Source organism: Hemitrygon akajei, chromosome 15 (assembly GCF_048418815.1).
Source record: "Hemitrygon akajei chromosome 15, sHemAka1.3, whole genome shotgun sequence".
Lineage (NCBI taxonomy): Eukaryota > Metazoa > Chordata > Chondrichthyes > Myliobatiformes > Dasyatidae > Hemitrygon > Hemitrygon akajei.
The window spans coordinates 81,233,264-81,252,992 of record NC_133138.1 but is presented as its reverse complement, the minus strand read 5'-3'; the positions used below and the strand labels follow the sequence as shown (position 1 = coordinate 81,252,992).

At 43.1% G+C, this 19,729-nt stretch overlaps 1 protein-coding gene across 1 annotated transcript in view; it reads left to right on the top strand.

The window, feature by feature from the left end:
* Positions 1 to 19,729, top strand: part of LOC140739087 (B-cell receptor CD22-like) — a 72,704-nt gene that overhangs the window by 49,901 nt on the left and 3,074 nt on the right. The window contains 11 exon segments of the mRNA XM_073067033.1: positions 629 to 898; positions 3,996 to 4,265; positions 5,130 to 5,265; positions 5,267 to 5,403; positions 8,007 to 8,276; positions 9,504 to 9,773; positions 14,014 to 14,283; positions 15,492 to 15,668; positions 17,065 to 17,161; positions 17,464 to 17,512; positions 19,101 to 19,215. Of these exon segments, the coding sequence (XP_072923134.1) occupies positions 629 to 898; positions 3,996 to 4,265; positions 5,130 to 5,265; positions 5,267 to 5,403; positions 8,007 to 8,276; positions 9,504 to 9,773; positions 14,014 to 14,283; positions 15,492 to 15,668; positions 17,065 to 17,161; positions 17,464 to 17,512; positions 19,101 to 19,215 (2,061 nt within the window).

The following is a 19,729-nucleotide window of genomic DNA, read 5'->3' as shown; positions in this document are numbered from 1 at the left end:
TATTTCATTATATGAAGAAAATCTAGGGTGTATAGCAGAAAGATTTAAAGGAAAAATGAGGCATTATTTTTAATGGAGCAAAATGTGGTCTGGAACGCATTGTCTGTAAAGGAGAATGCAAAACTAACATTTAATGGAGAAATAAGCATACAGTTGAGGGAAAATGATTACAAAGTTATGAAAACAGACTGAAATACAGGAAAAATTCCATGACCAATAATGGAGCAGAGTAGTGTTCTGTATATTTGCATGACTTTCTACTTGTTAAATCTAATATGTTCCATTTCCGGGGAGCTGTAAACTTAAGGTGATTTAATACAACAATGCACAATAGATGGCAGATGCTGTATTTTGGAGCAACAAACAATTTACTGGAGAAACTCAGCAGGTTGGGCAGCATCAGTATGAGGAAAAGAATTGTTGATGTTTTGGGTTCAAACCCTGCATCAGGACTAATGCAGATGTTGACCAGATGCAGATGTTTGACACAAAATGTCTGCCATTCCTGTCCTCACACAGAAGCTGCTTAACCCATTGAGTTCTTCCAAAAAATTATTTATTGCTACATACACTAAGCACCCCTCATTCCTTACATATGATACTATTTGCATTCTATATTATTTTCCAGATGCACCCCAAAATATAACAATTCAAGTGGCGAACAGATCAGAGATCAAAGAGGGTGACGAGGTCTCTTTGTCGTGTGCCAGTAACAGTAACCCTGAAGCCACCTACAGCTGGTTCAAGAGAGACAAAGGTCAAGTTCAGGATTATAATTCCAAAGATGGCATTCTGCTCTTCCAAAGTATTACACAAAGTGATTCCGGGTTCTATAACTGCACAGCAACAAACTATCTGGGCAGCCAAAGCTCAGAGGCTGTAGAGATATCCGTTCAATGTAAGAAATTGTTGCTTTAGAATATATTTTGCTATTAATATGATCCGGTGACAAGTTCAATTGTGTTGTTATTATATAAGTTAACAAGATTATTCCTCAGAATTTATATCCTAAACCCATCTGGCCCACATTGTTATTCTACCACATCTGCCATAACCTCGTGCGGAATGAACTGCCAGCACAAGTGGTGCATGTAAACTCAATTTGAAAATTTGGATAGCTACGTGAATGGTGGGGTTATGGAGGGCTATGGTCGGCATGCAGGTCAATTAGAGTAGGCAGTATAAATGGTTCTGTACATGTTAGACAGGTTGAAGTGACTGCTTCTGTTCTGTACTTTTGTATGATTGTATGATTCTAAAGAATTTGATTAATTCAGGAGACCTGGAAGAGAGAGAGAGACAGACAGACAGACAGACAGACAGAGTTATAGCTTTAGAGGGGTTTCCATTATCAATTTCATTGCTTGACAAATTCAGTTGGGTTGCTTTTACATAAATTGGCTAGAACCTTCTTGTAACCTTTCTTCTCACATACAGATTGTCATTCTGCATTATCCATCACAGTTCAAATGGATAGATAGAGATCGAGATAGAGTTAGGCATAGAGAGAGAGAGAGAGAGAGAGAGAGAGAAACAATATAATAAATCAAGAAGATAATGAGTAAAACTTTTAAAAATCCATTTAAGTTCATTATTCAGCAGCATTGAGAGTTGCACTCAAAATAAAGTCAAAGCACAATTAGAAAGTTAATTTTTCACAAAGTTCAGGGTTCCCAATTTTTACCTGCAAAGCTGCTTGCCATCCTTTTGCAGGTCCTGCTTACCCACATCATCCCTGTCAAGCCCATTTCCTCTTCAAAAGTATACAGAGAGTTAGTGAGGACAATGCAATGGCAGTAATGCTGTTCCAAGGCCCCAAATCCATGAAAGATGAAGAACAAACTGGAATGATTAGTTTATGAAATCACTTAAAGACACTAGAAAGAATCTCAGCCTCAGAAGGAAAAATGATCTGTTAAGCCTGGGGAAAAAATACTTTCCAGAGCTGCAAGTAAACCAAGTCAACCGGTACAATGTACACATGAGCAACTGGCCAACAAGAGTTTATATTTCAGATCCTCAACATTTCATCAGATCATTGAGTAGCGATAGAATATCCCAGACTTGAAACATTTACACACTCCCTTTCTCCACTGAAGCTACCGGACCTGCTGAATGTTACCAGCAATTTCTGTTATTATTGTCAATTTCCAGCATCTGCTGTTTTAAAATTTCATTGATTTTACATCAGTGATGTGAGGGATATGACCAAAACAGGAAGAATGCAAGTTACTGCTAGCCCTGAAGACTCTGCTCTCATGTTGTTCAATAGGATACATAATTGTTAACAGCTTGTAGGGAGCAGAACTGCCAAGTGCTAAGTTTACTGGGGAGGGCTGAGCAGTGGAGCTTGAATTACTGCTTCCCACGGAGGTGAACGGCTATTTATTTATACAGTATGGTTACACCAGCAGACACAGCAGAGTCACTGAGGTCGATGCTTTCTTGGGGGTAGTTTTTGAGAGCAAATCTCCATTCTTGAGATGTTCAAAGGACAAAATATTTCCAATGCTGGCATCCACAGGAAATTGTCATTGAGATCTGACCCCTGCATCAGGCAGGGATCTGGACATGATGTTATTGCTGGGGTGTGTCGACTACAGAGACCCTGACCTGTTCCTTCAGGATTATTCCAGTCATTTCCAGCTATTGGATGACACCTGTCACAGGTGGCAACTGTAGAGCTTACCTGTGTCAATAAGACCATAAGATATAGGAGCTGAAGAAGGGCATTCGTCACATCGAGTCTGCTCCATCATTCAATCATGGGCTGATCCAATTCTTCCAGTCATCCCCACTTCCCTGCCTTCACCCCATACCCTTTGATGCCCTGGCTCATCAAGAACCTATCTATCTCTGCCTTAAATACACCCAATGTCCTGGCCTCCACAGCCACTTGCAGCAACAAATTCCACAGATTTACCACCCTCTGACTAAAGTAATTTCTCTGCAACACTGTTCTAAATGGGCGTCATTCAATCCTGAAGTCATGCCCTCCTGTCCTAGAATCCCCTACCATGGGAAATAACTTGCCATATCTAATCTGTTCAGGCTTTTTAACATTTGGAATATTTCTATGAGATTCCCCTCATTCTCCTGAACTCCAGTGAATACAGCCCAAAGAGCTGCCAGATATTCCTCATACAGTAAACCTTTCATGCCGGGAATCATTCTTGTGAATCTTCTCTGAACCCTCTCCAATGTCAGTATATCCTTTCTAAAATAAGGAGCCCAAAGCTGCGAACAATATTCAAAGTGTGGTTTCACTATTGCCTTATAGTGCCTCAACATCACATCCCTGCTCTTATATTCTATACCTCTAGAAATGGATGCCAACATTGCATTCACCCTCTTCGCCACCAACTCAACCTTCCAGATATCCTGTACAAAGATCCCAAGTCCCTTTGCATTTTTTGCATTTTGAATTCTCTCGCCATCATAATAACTATGCAGTTTTATTTCTTCCACTGAAAAGTCCATGATCAACACCTTCTAACATTGTATTTCATTTGCCACTTCTTTGCCCATTCCCCTATACTATCTAAGTCTCTCTGTCTGGGTAGTCAGAAGTTCTCATCACTGAGTCAAATTGTTAATTGTGGTTTTCTCTCTCCACTGATGTCACTCAACTTGCCGAAAGGTTCTAGTACCTGGGGCTTCATTTCAGTTTGTGACGTGGTGCACATCTTCTAAACCATGTGCTCCTAATGTTCTCAGTATCATCCCTAAAGTTCTTTTTCCACTTTGAATGCTCATGGACCAGAGCCCTCAGATGTCGATGATCATTTGTTTCAGCTAGACTCTGAGAAAGTCTATAAAAATTCTTGATTTTCTATCCATTTCATAAACTCCTCTCATGGCTGGGCTCAGACATGTTTGGCATGTGGTCAACATGGTCTGTCCATTATATCTGATTGAATGAAGTTAGGTTAGGCTCTCAAAGGATGTACTCTGTCTGTATCACATCCTCAAACATGAAATTTATTCACTTTCAGATGCACCCAAAAATGTAAACATTAAAGTGGAGAACAGAACAGAGATTAAAGAGGGTGACAAGGTCTCTTTGTCGTGTGCCAGTAACAGTAACCCTGAAGCCATTTACAGCTGGTTCAAGAGGGACAAAGGTCAAGTTCAGGATTATAATTCCAAAGATGCCACTCTACTCTTCCAAAGTATTTCACAAAGTGATTCTGGATTGTACACTTGTGTAGCAACAAACTACCTTGGAAACCAGAGCTCAGAGGCTGTGGAGATCTCCGTGCAATGTGAGAAAATTTTGTTATTATTTTCATCTGATGACACGCTCAGTTGTGTTGTTATTGTATAAGTTAGCAAGGTTATTCTTCAGAATTTTCTTGTCCTAAATCCATCCTACCCACATTGCTATTCTACAACTGAGACAGTTAGACTATTTCAGAAGAAAGAGGAAGAGTGAGTGAGAGACAGAGAGACAGTAAGGGAGAGAGAGATGGGCAGCCAGAGGAGGAGACAGAAAGACAAAGAGAGAGAGAGAAAGATACCTATAACAATGGCAAATGGATCTTCACACAACCGGTGTAGGGTAATACACAATCGGTGTAGGGTAATACACAATCGGTATAGGGTAATGCACAATCGGTGTAGGGTAATACACAATCGGTGCAGGGTAATACACAATCGGTGTAGGGTAATACACAATCGGTGTAGGGTAATGCACATTGGTTAACTCTGATATCTCTTTGTATATTTTGGACCCAAGAAACCTTGCTTCAATTCTCTGAAGAAAGGTCCGGGCCTTTTGAGCTTGTAGAGTGTACCATCAGTAGTTTATGAGATGCTGCACTCCTCCCACGCCTTCTGCAATGATGCAGGGCCAAATATTTTCAATATCATCCCCGCTGCATTCCATCCTTTCTGTTCATAGACTTGTCATTCCTGGAAGTCAGTGGGGAGAATGCCCTTGAATCTTTTTGTTGTCAGCCTAGTGATCACTTCCAGTGGCAGAACCTGAGGAAGAGTGTCAGGTCTCTGATGTCAGATCTGTGATTGAAACTTCCTGTGTGACACAACTAACCTATGTGATTCAGATCCTGCGAGGGATGTACTGCTCTCGGTATTTAGTCATGAGACATAAAATCTTCTCCTTTTAGAAGCACCCAAAAATGTAACCATTCAACGGGAAGCGAGATCACAGCTGAAAATCACAGAGGGTGACAAGGTCTCTTTGTCATGTGCCAGTAACAGTAACCCTGAAGCCACCTACAACTGGTATAAGAGAGACTATGGTTGTTCAGGATTTTACTTCCAAGGATGGCATTCTGCTCTTCCAAAATATTTCACTAAGTGATTCTGGGTTCTATAACTGCACGGCAACAAACTATCTGGGCAGCCAAAGCTCAGAGGCTGCAGAGATATCTGTTCAATGTAAGAAATTGTTCTTTCTGAGTGTATTTTGCTACTAATATCATCCAGTGACAAGCTCAGTTGTGTTGTTATATGGTAAGTTAGCAAGATTATTCCTCAGAAGTTTTATTGCCTGAACCTATCTGCCCCACATTGTTATTCCACAGCATCTGCTACAACCTTGTGCGGAATGAGCTGCCAGCACAAGTGGTGCACGTAAGCTCGATTTGGAAGTTTGTAAGTAATTTGGATAAGTACATGAATGGTGGGGTTATGGAGGGCTATGGTCCTTATGCAGGTCAGTTGGAGTAGGTAGCTTAAAGGGTTCTAAACAGGTTAGATGGGTTGAAGGTACTGCTTCTGGATATTGCATCCTAGCTGTCCAGATACGCAAGCCTGGGAAGTACGATATGGAGAGCAAGCTGTTACCCGTGCTCCCCTTCTCTATGTATCTGATGAACCCAAAGGAACGGCAGCAAAAGATTTTGTTTGACACCAGCAGCATGGCGAGACTTGCCAGTCAACATTGAACTCATTGTAGGACTGGCTTAGGGACTCCAGCTCTGGATTTTCCCCCTGGGATTTACTCCCAAAGCCTTCCCCATGATTGGGTACAGCCTCAAGGCAGCAGAGGTTTGATCTCAGATATTTCCTTTCCTAGATGAGCAACCAAACACAGCTGCTGAGCCCCATCAGGCGAAAGCGACTGGTTTTAACGTCCTCGTAACCCACCTTTGCCCCTTCTCCTGTCAGTAGAAATGGTTCCGCTGAGCTCAGTAGCTAAGCCCACAGGAAGACCAGGACACATCTCAAATGATTGGCCTGAGTGCGCCCCTTCTCTATCACCTGCCTCTCCTCCCTTTCACACTGTCTCCAAGCTTTCTCTATTTGTGAGCCAACCTTCCTTTCCTCGGTCACTTCAGGTTGGTTCCCACCCTTCAGCAATTCTAGTTAAAACTCTCCCCAACAGACTTTGTAAACCTCAACACCAGGGTATGGGTCCCCCTGGGATTCAAGTGCAACCCGTCCTTTTTGTACAGGTCACACCTGCCCAATAAGAGGTCCCAGTCTGAATCCCTAACCCTCTGCTCCAATCCCTCAGCCATGCATTTATTCTCCACCTCGTTCTATTCCTATACCTTGTTCCCATTACTGCTCCCCATGTTTAACAAAGCAAGGAACCTTAATTCTAACAGAGACAGTAAATACATGCAGCAGTGTTGATGTACAGAAAGACCCTCAAGGTGAAGTTTCATAGCTCCCAGAAAATGGTATTACAGGCGGACAGATCAGTGAAGAAGGCAATCAGGGTGTTTACCGTCATGGTTTTAGGCTCTGGGTAAAAGAGCTGGGACCGCACGTGCAGTTCTCGTTACTGCTGTCACTTGCTCTAAGTGAAGGTGGACGCTGCCTGATTTGTAAAATGTGGTCACTTCAGTCCAGTATGAACAGAATTGAGAGTAGATCCTCCTTAAGGATAATTTCTGAGAGCAAACCTCTCCTTTCAAAAAGATCAAGGAACAATACATTCCCAAGACGTACAAAAAAGTTGGATGAACTCAGCAGGTCGGGTAGCATCTCGGATGCTTCCCGACCTGCTGACCTGCTGAGTTCATCCAGCTTTTTTGTACGTCTTGATTTGACCACAGCATCTGCTGTGTACTTTGTGTTTACAATACATTCCCAATGCTGACTTCCATCAAGAAGTCTCATTGAAATCCGATAACTGATACAGACCGCGCTTCACGCTTGGAGTCATTGCTCGGGTGTATTAGCTACAGAGGAGAGGTCACAGAGCCACTAACTTCCATTCCTTCATGATCATTCCAGTCACTGTTGGTTAATGGATGCCACCTGTCACACATTGCAGCCCAGCCTGGTTTTCTCTTGCTGGGATCTGGCTGCAAGGAGCCAGTACATGACGAGAGCTGCTGCCTGGCCCTCAGTAAGCTCTTTACCCAACCTGCACAACATGCAACAGAGAGATTCCAAACACCTCCACAGAACAGCACACTATTCCCTCCGACTCTGTTTATCACAAAGCCAGGCAACTGCTCAGTAACTCGAGTCTCTGGGCTTAGTTGATAACCGTGATTTTTTTTCTCTCCACTGACTTGCCGAGTATTCCCAGCAAGGATGGGATTTATCTGAGATATCCAACCTCAGTAATTAAGTCTAATCTCTTCCTGGGTCTTCTGGACTACTTTGATCCGGAAACCTGGCTTCAATTCACTGAGGAAACGTCCAGGACTTTTGAGCTTGAAAAGTGTACTAACGGTCGTTTGTGAGATGCTGCTGTCTTCCCACACTTTCTGCACTGATGCATGACCCAATATTCTCAATATCATCCCAGCTGCACCCTATCTTTTATGAATATCCATGGACTTGTGATTCCTGTGTGTCATTGGGAATATTGCATTTCTACAAGGAGTTTTGAGAATGTCCTTGAATCTTTTTGATATCTTCCAGTGGCAGGACTTGGAGAAGAGTGTCGATTGTCTGATGTCTGTTGTGCGATCTGTATTTCCCATGTGACTCAGCCATCTGTATGTGACTTAGGTCCCGCTAGGGATGTAGTGCTCTCCCATTTCTTAGTCATAAGAGATAAAATCTTTTACTTTTAGATGCACCCAAAAATGTAACCATTCAAGTGGAAGGGAGATCGGAAATCACAGAAGGTGACACTGTCTCATTGTCATGTGCCAGTAGCAGTAACCCTGAAGCCACCTACAAATGGTACAAGAGAGACAAAGTTCAAGTTCAGGATTATAATTCCAAGGATGGGATTCTGCTCTTCCAAAATATTTCACAAAGTGATTCCGGGTTCTATAGCTGCACGGCATCAAACTATCTGGGAAACCGAAGCTCGGAGGCAGTGGAGATATCTGTTCAATGTAAGAAATTATTGCTCTGGAGGGGTTTCTGTTATCAATTTCATTGCTAGACAAATTCATTTGTGTTGCTTTACAGAAATTGACTAGAACCTTCTTGTAACCTTTCTTCTCATGTAATGATTGTCATGCAGCATGATCCATCACAGCCCAAATGGTTAAATAGAAACATAGAAAACCTACAGCACCATACAGACCCTTCGGCCCACAAAGTCCCTGCAAACATGTCCCTACCTTAGAAATTACTAAGCTTACCTATAGCCCTCTATTTTTCTAAGCTCCAGGTACTTATCCAAACGTCTCTTAAAAGACCCTAACATATCCGCCTCCACCACCGCTGCCGGCAGCCCATTCCACGCACTCACCACTCTGAATAAAAAACTTACCCCTGACATCTCCTCTGTACCTTCTCCCCAGCACCTTAAACCTGTGTCCTCTTGTGGCAACAATTTCAGCCATGGGGAAAAGCCTCTGACTATCCACACGATCAATGCCTTTCATCATCTTGTACACCTCTATCAGGTCGCTTCTCATCCTCCGTCGCTCCAAGGAGGGAAAAGGCCGAGAGATAGAGATCGAGATAGACATCGAGATATAGATAGAGATAGAGGCTAACAATATAATAAATCAAGATAATGAGTAAAACACTTTAAAATCCATTTAAATTCATTATTCAGCAGCATTGAGAGTTGCACTGTTAAAGCTAAAACACCATTAGAAAATTATTTTTTTTTTACAAAGTCCAGGAGTTCCCAATTATTATCTGCAAAGCTACTTGTCATCCTTGTCCATGTACTCAGAAGTTCTCATCACCGATCCGAATTGTTAATTGTGGTTTTCTCTCTCCACTGATGTCACCCAACTTGCCGAAAGGTTCTAGTATCTGGGGCTTCATTTCAGTTTGTGACGTGGTGCACATCTTCTAACCCATGTGCTCCTAATGTTCTCAGTATCATCCCTAAAGTTCTTTTTCTACTTTGAATGCTCATGGACCAGAGCCTTCAGATGTCAATGGTGATTTGTTTCAGCTAGAGTCTGAGAAAGTCTATAAAAATTCTTGATTTTCTATCCATTTCATAAACTCCTCTCATGGCTGGGCTCAGACATGTTTGGCATGTGGTCAACACGGTCTGTCCATTATATCTGATTGAATGAAGTTAGGTTAGGCTCTCAAAGGATGTACTCTGTCTGTATCACAAGTCCTCAAACATGAAATTTATTCACTTTCAGATGCACCCAAAAATGTAAACATTAAAGTGGAGAACAGAACAGAGATCAAAGAGGGTGACGAGGTCTCTTTGTCATGTGCCAGTAATAGTAACCCTGAAGCCATTTACAGCTGGTTCAAGAGGGACAAAGGTCAAGTTCAGGATTATAATTCCAAAGATACCACTCTACTCTTCCAAAGTATTTCACAAAGTGATTCTGGATTGTACACTTGTGTAGCAACAAACTACCTTGGAAACCAGAGCTCAGAGGCTGTGGAGATCTCCGTGCAATGTGAGAAAACTTTGTTATTATTTTCATCTGACGACACGCTCAGTTGTGTTGTTATTGTATAAGTTAGCAAGGTTATTCTTCAGAATTTTCTTGTCCTAAATCCATTCTACCCACATTGCTATTCTACAACTGAGACAGTTAGACTATTTCAGAAGAAAGAGGAAGAGTGAGTGAGAGACAGAGAGACAGTAAGGGAGAGAGAGACAGGCAGCCAGAGGAGGAGACAGAAAGACAAAGAGAGAGAGAGAAAGATACCTATAACAATGGCAAATGGATCTTCACACAATCAGTGTAGGGTAATACACAATCAGTGTAGGGTAATACACAATCAGTATAGGGTAATACATAATCGGTATAGTGTAATGAACAATAGGTGTAGGGTAATACACAGTCGGTGTAGGGTAATGCACAATCGGTGTAGGGTAATACACAATCAGTGTAGGGTAATACACAATCAGTATAGGGTAATACACAATCGGTGTAGGGTAATACACAATCAGTGTAGGGTAATACACAATCGGTGTAGGGTAATACACAATCGGTATAGTGTAATGAACAATCAGTGTAGGGTAATACACAATCAGTGTAGGGTAATACACAATCAGTATAGGGTAATACACAATCGGTGTAGGGTAATACACAATCAGTGTAGGGTAATACACAATCGGTGTAGGGTAATACACAATCGGTATAGTGTAATGAACAATCAGTGTAGGGTAATACACAATCAGTGTAGGGTAATACACAATCAGTGTAGGGTAATACACAATCGGTGTAGGGTAATACACAATCGGTATAGTGTAATGAACAATCGGTGTAGGGTAATACACAGTCGGTGTAGGGTAATACACAATCGGTATAGTGTAATGAACAATCGGTGTAGGGTAATGCACAATAGGTGTAGGGTAATACACAATCGGTGTAGGGTAATACACAATCGGTGTAGGGTAATACACAATCGGTGTACGGTAATGCACATTGGTTAACTCTGATATCTCTTTGTATATTTTGGACCCAAGAAACCTTGCTTCAATTCTCTGAAGAAAGGTCCGGGCCTTTTGAGCTTGTAGAGTGTACCATCAGTAGTTTATGAGATGCTGCACTCCTCCCACGCCTTCTGCAATGATGCAGGGCCAAATATTTTCAATATCATCCCCGCTGCATTCCATCCTTTCTGTTCATAGACTTGTCATTCCTGGCAGTCAGTGGGGAGAATGCCCTTGAATCTTTTTGTTGTCAGCCTAGTGATCACTTCCAGTGGCAGAACCTGAGGAAGAGTGTCAGGTCTCTGATGTCAGATCTGTGATTGAAACTTCCTGTGTGACACAACTAACCTATGTGATTCAGATCCTGCGAGGGATGTACTGCTCTCGGTATTTAGTCATGAGACATAAAATCTTCTCCTTTTAGAAGCACCCAAAAATGTAACCATTCAACGGGAAGCGAGATCACAGCTGAAAATCGAAGAGGGTGACAGTAACAGTAACCCTGAAGCCACCTACAACTGGTATAAGAGAGACTATGGTTGTTCAGGATTTTACTTCCAAGGATGGCATTCTGCTCTTCCAAAATATTTCACTAAGTGATCCTGGGTTCTATAACTACACGGCAACAAACTATCTGGGCAGCCAAAGCTCAGAGGCTGTAGGGATATCTGTTCAATGTAAGAAATTGTTGTTTCTGAGTGTATTTTGCTACTAATATCATCCAGTGACAAGCTCAGTTGTGTTGTTATATGGTAAGTTAGCAAGGTTATTCCTCAGAAGTTTTATTGCCTAAACCTATCTGCCCCACATTGTTATTCCACAGCATCTGCTACAACCTTGTGCGGAATGAGCTGCCAGCACAAGTGGTGCACGTAAGCTCGATTTGGAAGTTTGTAAGTAATTTGGATAAGTACATGAATGGTGGGGTTATGGAGGGCTATGGTCCTTATGCAGGTCAGTTGGAGTAGGTAGCTTAAAGGGTTCTAAACAGGTTAGATGGGTTGAAGGTACTACTTCTGGATATTGCATCCTAGCTGTCCAGATACGCAAGCCTGGGAAGTACGATATGGAGAGCAAGCTGTTACCCGTGCTCCCCTTCTCTATGTATCTGATGAACCCAAAGGAACGGCAGCAAAAGATTTTGTTTGACACCAGCAGCATGGCGAGACTTGCCAGTCAACATTGAACTCATTGTAGGACTGGCTTAGGGACTCCAGCTCTGGATTTTCCCCCTGGGATTTACTCCCAAAGCCTTCCCCATGACTGGGTACAGCCTCAAGGCAGCAGAGGTTTGATCTCAGATATTTCCTTTCCTAGATGAGCAACCAAACACAGCTGCTGAGCCCCATCAGGCGAAAGCGACTGGTTTTAACGTCCTCGTAACCCACCTTTGCCCCTTCTCCTGTCAGTAGAAATGGTTCCGCTGAGCTCAGTAGCTAAGCCCACAGGAAGACCAGGACACATCTCAAATGATTGGCCTGAGTGCGCCCCTTCTCTATCACCTGTCTCTCCTCCCTTTCACACTGTCTCCAAGCTTTCTCTATTTGTGAGCCAACCTCCCTTTCCTCGGTCACTTCAGGTTGGTTCCCACCCCTCAGCAATTCTAGTTAAAACTCTCCCCAACAGACTTTGTAAACCTCAACACCAGGGTATGGGTCCCCCTGGGATTCAAGTGCAACCCGTCCTTTTTGTACAGGTCACACCTGCCCAATAAGAGGTCCCAGTCTGAATCCCTACCCTCTGCTCCAATCCCTCAGCCACGCATTTATCCTCCACCTCGTTCTATTCCTATACCTTGTCCCCATTACTGCTCCCCGTCTTTAACAAAGCAAGGAACCTTAATTCTAACAGAGACAGTAAATACATGCAGCAGTGTTGATGTACAGAAAGACCCTCAGGTGAAGTTTCATAGCTCCCAGAAAATGGTATTACAGGCGGACAGATCAGTGAAGAAGGCAATCAGGGTGTTTACTGTCATGGTTTTAGGCTCTGGGTAAAAGAGCTGGGCCGCATGTGCAGTTCTCGTTACTGCTGTCACTTGCTCTAAGTGAAGGTGGACGCTGCCTGATTTGTAAAATGTGGTCACTTCAGTCCAGTATGAACAGAATTGAGAGTAGATCCTCCTTAAGGATAATTTCTGAGAGCAAATCTCTCCTCTCAAAAAGATCAAGGAACAATACATTCCCAAGACGTACAAAAAAGCTGGATGAACTCAGCAGGTCGGGCATCCGACCTGCTGAGTTCATCCAGCTTTTTTGTACGTCTTGATTTGACCTCAGCATCTGCAGTGTACTTTGTGTTTACAATACATTCCCAATGCTGACTTCCATCAAGAAGTCTCATTGAAATCCGATAACTGATACAGACCGCGCTTCACGCTTGGAGTCATTGCTCGGGTGTGTTAGCTACAGAGGAGAGGTCACAGAGCCACTAACTTCCATTCCTTCATGATCATTCCAGTCACTGTTGGTTAATGGATGCCACCCGTCTCACGTTGCAGCCCAGCCTGGTGTTCACTTGCTGGGATCTGGCTGCATGGAGCCAGTACATGACGAGAGCTGCTGCCTGGCCCTCAGTAAGCTCTTTACCCAACCTGCACAACATGCAACAGAGAGATTCCAAACACCTCCACAGAACAGCACACTATTCCCTCCGACTCTGTTTATCACAAAGCCAGGCAACTGCTCTGTAACTCGAGTCTCTGGGCTTAGTTGATAACCGTGATTTTTTTTCTCTCCACTGACTTGCCGAGTATTCCCAGCAAGGATGGGATTTATCTGAGATATCCAACCTCAGTAATTAAGTCTAATCTCTTCCTGGGTCTTCTGGACTACTTTGATCCGGAAACCTGGCTTCAATTCACTGAGGAAACATCCAGGACTTTTGAGCTTGAAAAGTGTACTAACGGTAGTTTGTGAGATGCTGCTGTCTTCCCACACTTTCTGCACTGATGCATGACCCAATATTCTCAATATCATCCCAGCTGCACCCTATCTTTTATGAATATCCATGGACTTGTGATTCCTGTGTGTCATTGGGAATATTGCATTTCTACAAGGAGTTTTGAGAATGTCCTTGAATCTTTTTGATATCTTCCAGTGGCAGGACTTGGAGAAGAGTGTCGATTGTCTGATGTCTGTTGTGCGATCTGTATTTCCCATGTGACTCAGCCATCTGTATGTGACTCAGGTCCCGCTAGGGATGTAGTGCTCTCCCATTTCTTAGTCATAAGAGATAAAATCTTTTACTTTTAGATGCACCCAAAAATGTAACCATTCAAGTGGAAGGGAGATCGGAAATCACAGAAGGTGACACTGTCTCATTGTCATGTGCCAGTAGCAGTAACCCTGAAGCCACCTACAAATGGTACAAGAGAGACAAAGTTCAAGTTCAGGATTATAATTCCAAGGATGGGATTCTGCTCTTCCAAAATATTTCACAAAGTGATTCCGGGTTCTATAGCTGCACGGCATCAAACTATCTGGGAAACCGAAGCTCGGAGGCAGTGGAGATATCTGTTCAATGTAAGAAATTATTGCTCTGGAGGGGTTTCTGTTATCAATTTCATTGCTAGACAAATTCAGTTGTGTTGCTTTACAGAAATTGACTAGAACCTTCTTGTAACCTTTCTTCTCATGTAATGATTGTCATGCAGCATGATCCATCACAGCCCAAATGGTTAAATAGAAACATAGAAAACCTACAGCACCATACAGACCCTTCGGCCCACAAAGTCCCTGCAAACATGTCCCTACCTTAGAAATTACTAAGCTTACCTATAGCCCTCTATTTTTCTAAGCTCCATGTACTTATCCAAACGTCTCTTAAAAGACCCTATCATATCCGCCTCCACCACCGCCACCGGCACCCATTCCACGCACTCACCACTCTGAATAAAAAACTTACCCCTGACATCTCCTCTGTACCTTCTCCCCAGCACCTTAAACCTGTGTCCTCTTGGGGAAAAGCCTCTGACTATCCACACGATCAATGCCTTTCATCATCTTGTACACCTCTATCAGGTCGCTTCTCATCCTCCGTCGCTCCAAGGAGGGAAAAGGCCGAGAGATAGAGATCGAGATAGACATCGAGATATAGATAGAGATAGAGGCTAACAATATAATAAATCAAGAAGATAATGAGTAAAACACTTTAAAATCCATTTAAATTCATTATTCAGCAGCATTGAGAGTTGCACTGTTAAAGCTAAAACACCATTAGAAAATTATTTTTTTTTACAAAGTCCAGGAGTTCCCAATTATTATCTGCAAAGCTACTTGTCATCCTTGTCCATGTACTCAGAAGTTCTCATCACCGAGCCAAATTGTTAATTGTGGTTTTCTCTCTCCACTGATGTCACCCAACTTGCCGAAAGGTTCTAGTACCTGGGGCTTCATTTCAGTTTGTGACGTGGTGCACATCTTCTAACCCATGTGCTCCTAATGTTCTCAGTATCATCCCTAAAGTTCTTTTTCTACTTTGAATGCTCATGGACCAGAGCCTTCAGATGTCAATGGTGATTTGTTTCAGCTAGAGTCTGAGAAAGTCTATAAAAATTCTTGATTTTCTATCCATTTCATAAACTCCTCTCATGGCTGGGCTCAGACATGTTTGGCATGTGGTCAACACGGTCTGTCCATTATATCTGATTGAATGAAGTTAGGTTAGGCTCTCAAAGGATGTACTCTGTCTGTATCACAAGTCCTCAAACATGAAATTTATTCACTTTCAGATGCACCCAAAAATGTAAACATTAAAGTGGAGAACAGAACAGAGATCAAAGAGGGTGACGAGGTCTCTTTGTCGTGTGTCAGTAACAGTAACCCTGAAGCCATTTACAGCTGGTTCAAGAGGGACAAAGGTCAAGTTCAGGATTATAATTCCAAAGATGCCACTCTACACTTCCAAAGTATTTCACAAAGTGATTCTGGATTGTACACTTGTGTAGCAACAAACTACCTTGGAAACCAGAGCTCAGAGGCTGTGGAGATCTCCGTGCAATGTGAGAAAACTTTGTTATTATTTTCATCTGACGACACGCTCAGTTGTGTTGTTATTGTATAAGTTAGCAAGGTTATTCTTCAGAATTTTCTTGTCCTAAATCCATTCTACCCGCATTGCTATTCTACAACTGAGACAGTTAGACTATTTCAGAAGAAAGAGGAAGAGTGAGTGAGAGACAGAGAGACAGTAAGGGAGAGAGAGACAGGCAGCCAGAGGAGGAGACAGAAAGACAAAGAGAGAGAGAGAAAGATACCTATAACAATGGCAAATGGATCTTCACACAATCAGTGTAGGGTAATACACAATCAGTGTAGGGTAATACACAATCAGTATAGGGTAATACATAATCGGTATAATAATACACAGTCGGTGTAGGGTAATACACAATCGGTATAGTGTAATGAACAATAGGTGTAGGGTAATACACAATCGGTGTAGGGTAATACACAATCGGTGTAGGGTAATACACAGTCGGTGTAGGGTAATACACAATCGGTATAGTGTAATGAACAATCGGTGTAGGGTAATACACAATCGGTGTAGGGTAATGCACAATCGGTGTAGGGTAATACACAGTCGGTGTAGGGTAATACACAATCGGTATAGTGTAATGAACAATCGGTGTAGGGTAATACACAATCGGTGTAGGGTAATACACAGTCGGTGTAGGGTAATACACAATCGGTATAGTGTAATGAACAATCGGTGTAGGGTAATACACAATCGGTGTAGGGTAATACACAATCGGTATAGTGTAATGAACAATAGGTGTAGGGTAATACACAATCAGTGTAGGGTAATACACAATCGGTGTAGGGTAATACACAATCGGTGTAGGGTAATACACAATCGGTGTACGGTAATGCACATTGGTTAACTCTGATATCTCTTTGTATATTTTGGACCCAAGAAACCTTGCTTCAATTCTCTGAAGAAAGGTCCGGGCCTTTTGAGCTTGTAGAGTGTACCATCAGTAGTTTATGAGATGCTGCACTCCTCCCATGCCTTCTGCAATGATGCAGGGCCAAATATTTTCAATATCATCCCCGCTGCATTCCATCCTTTCTGTTCATAGACTTGTCATTCCTGGAAGTCAGTGGGGAGAATGCCCTTGAATCTTTTTGTTGTCAGCCTAGTGATCACTTCCAGTGGCAGAACCTGAGGAAGAGTGTCAGGTCTCTGATGTCAGATCTGTGATTGAAACTTCCTGTGTGACACAACTAACCTATGTGATTCAGATCCTGCGAGGGATGTACTGCTCTCGGTATTTAGTCATGAGACATAAAATCTTCTCCTTTTAGAAGCACCCAAAAATGTAACCATTCAACGGGAAGCGAGATCACAGCTGAAAATCGAAGAGGGTGACAGTAACAGTAACCCTGAAGCCACCTACAACTGGTATAAGAGAGACTATGGTTGTTCAGGATTTTACTTCCAAGGATGGCATTCTGCTCTTCCAAAATATTTCACTAAGTGATCCTGGGTTCTATAACTACACGGCAACAAACTATCTGGGCAGCCAAAGCTCAGAGGCTGTAGGGATATCTGTTCAATGTAAGAAATTGTTGTTTCTGAGTGTATTTTGCTACTAATATCATCCAGTGACAAGCTCAGTTGTGTTGTTATATGGTAAGTTAGCAAGGTTATTCCTCAGAAGTTTTATTGCCTAAACCTATCTGCCCCACATTGTTATTCCACAGCATCTGCTACAACCTTGTGCGGAATGAGCTGCCAGCACAAGTGGTGCACGTAAGCTCGATTTGGAAGTTTGTAAGTAATTTGGATAAGTACATGAATGGTGGGGTTATGGAGGGCTATGGTCCTTATGCAGGTCAGTTGGAGTAGGTAGCTTAAAGGGTTCTAAACAGGTTAGATGGGTTGAAGGTACTGCTTCTGGATATTGCATCCTAGCTGTCCAGATACGCAAGCCTGGGAAGTACGATATGGAGAGCAAGCTGTTACCCGTGCTCCCCTTCTCTATGTATCTGATGAACCCAAAGGAACGGCAGCAAAAGATTTTGTTTGACACCAGCAGCATGGCGAGACTTGCCAGTCAACATTGAACTCATTGTAGGACTGGCTTAGGGACTCCAGCTCTGGATTTTCCCCCTGGGATTTACTCCCAAAGCCTTCCCCATGACTGGGTACAGCCTCAAGGCAGCAGAGGTTTGATCTCAGATATTTCCTTTCCTAGATGAGCAACCAAACACAGCTGCTGAGCCCCATCAGGCGAAAGCGACTGGTTTTAACGTCCTCGTAACCCACCTTTGCCCCTTCTCCTGTCAGTAGAAATGGTTCCGCTGAGCTCAGTAGCTAAGCCCACAGGAAGACCAGGACACATCTCAAATGATTGGCCTGAGTGCGCCCCTTCTCTATCACCTGTCTCTCCTCCCTTTCGCACTGTCTCCAAGCTTTCTCTATTTGTGAGCCAACCTCCCTTTCCTCGGTCACTTCAGGTTGGTTCCCACCCCTCAGCAATTCTAGTTAAAACTCTCCCCAACAGACTTTGTAAACCTCAACACCAGGGTATGGGTCCCCCTGGGATTCAAGTGCAACCCGTCCTTTTTGTACAGGTCACACCTGCCCAATAAGAGGTCCCAGTCTGAATTCCTACCCTCTGCTCCAATCCCTCAGCCACGCATTTATCCTCCACCTCGTTCTATTCCTATACCTTGTCCCCATTACTGCTCCCCGTCTTTAACAAAGCAAGGAACCTTAATTCTAACAGAGACAGTAAATACATGCAGCAGTGTTGATGTACAGAAAGACCCTCAGGTGAAGTTTCATAGCTCCCAGAAAATGGTATTACAGGCGGACAGATCAGTGAAGAAGGCAATCAGGGTGTTTACTGTCATGGTTTTAGGCTCTGGGTAAAAGAGCTGGGCCGCATGTGCAGTTCTCGTTACTGCTGTCACTTGCTCTAAGTGAAGGTGGACGCTGCCTGATTTGTAAAATGTGGTCACTTCAGTCCAGTATGAACAGAATTGAGAGTAGATCCTCCTTAAGGATAATTTCTGAGAGCAAATCTCTCCTCTCAAAAAGATCAAGGAACAATACATTCCCAAGACGTACAAAAAAGCTGGATGAACTCAGCAGGTCGGGCATCCGACCTGCTGAGTTCATCCAGCTTTTTTGTACGTCTTGATTTGACCTCAGCATCTGCAGTGTACTTTGTGTTTACAATACATTCCCAATGCTGACTTCCATCAAGAAGTCTCATTGAAATCCGATAACTGATACAGACCGCGCTTCACGCTTGGAGTCATTGCTCGGGTGTGTTAGCTACAGAGGAGAGGTCACAGAGCCACTAACTTCCATTCCTTCATGATCATTCCAGTCACTGTTGGTTAATGGATGCCACCCGTCTCACGTTGCAGCCCAGCCTGGTGTTCACTTGCTGGGATCTGGCTGCATGGAGCCAGTACATGACGAGAGCTGCTGCCTGGCCCTCAGTAAGCTCTTTACCCAACCTGCACAACATGCAACAGAGAGATTCCAAACACCTCCACAGAACAGTACACTATTCCCTCCGACTCTGTTTATCACAAAGCCAGGCAACTGCTCAGTAACTCGAGTCTCTGGGCTTAGTTGATAACCGTGATTTTTTTTCTCTCCACTGACTTGCCGAGTATTCCCAGCAAGGATGGGATTTATCTGAGATATCCAACCTCAGTAATTAAGTCTAATCTCTTCCTGGGTCTTCTGGACTACTTTGATCCGGAAACCTGGCTTCAATTCACTGAGGAAACATCCAGGACTTTTGAGCTTGAAAAGTGTACTAACGGTCGTTTGTGAGATGCTGCTGTCTTCCCACACTTTCTGCACTGATGCATGACCCAATATTCTCAATATCATCCCAGCTGTACCCTATCTTTTATGAATATCCATGGACTTGTGATTCCTGTGTGTCATTGGGAATATTGCATTTCTACAAGGAGTTTTGAGAATGTCCTTGAATCTTTTTGA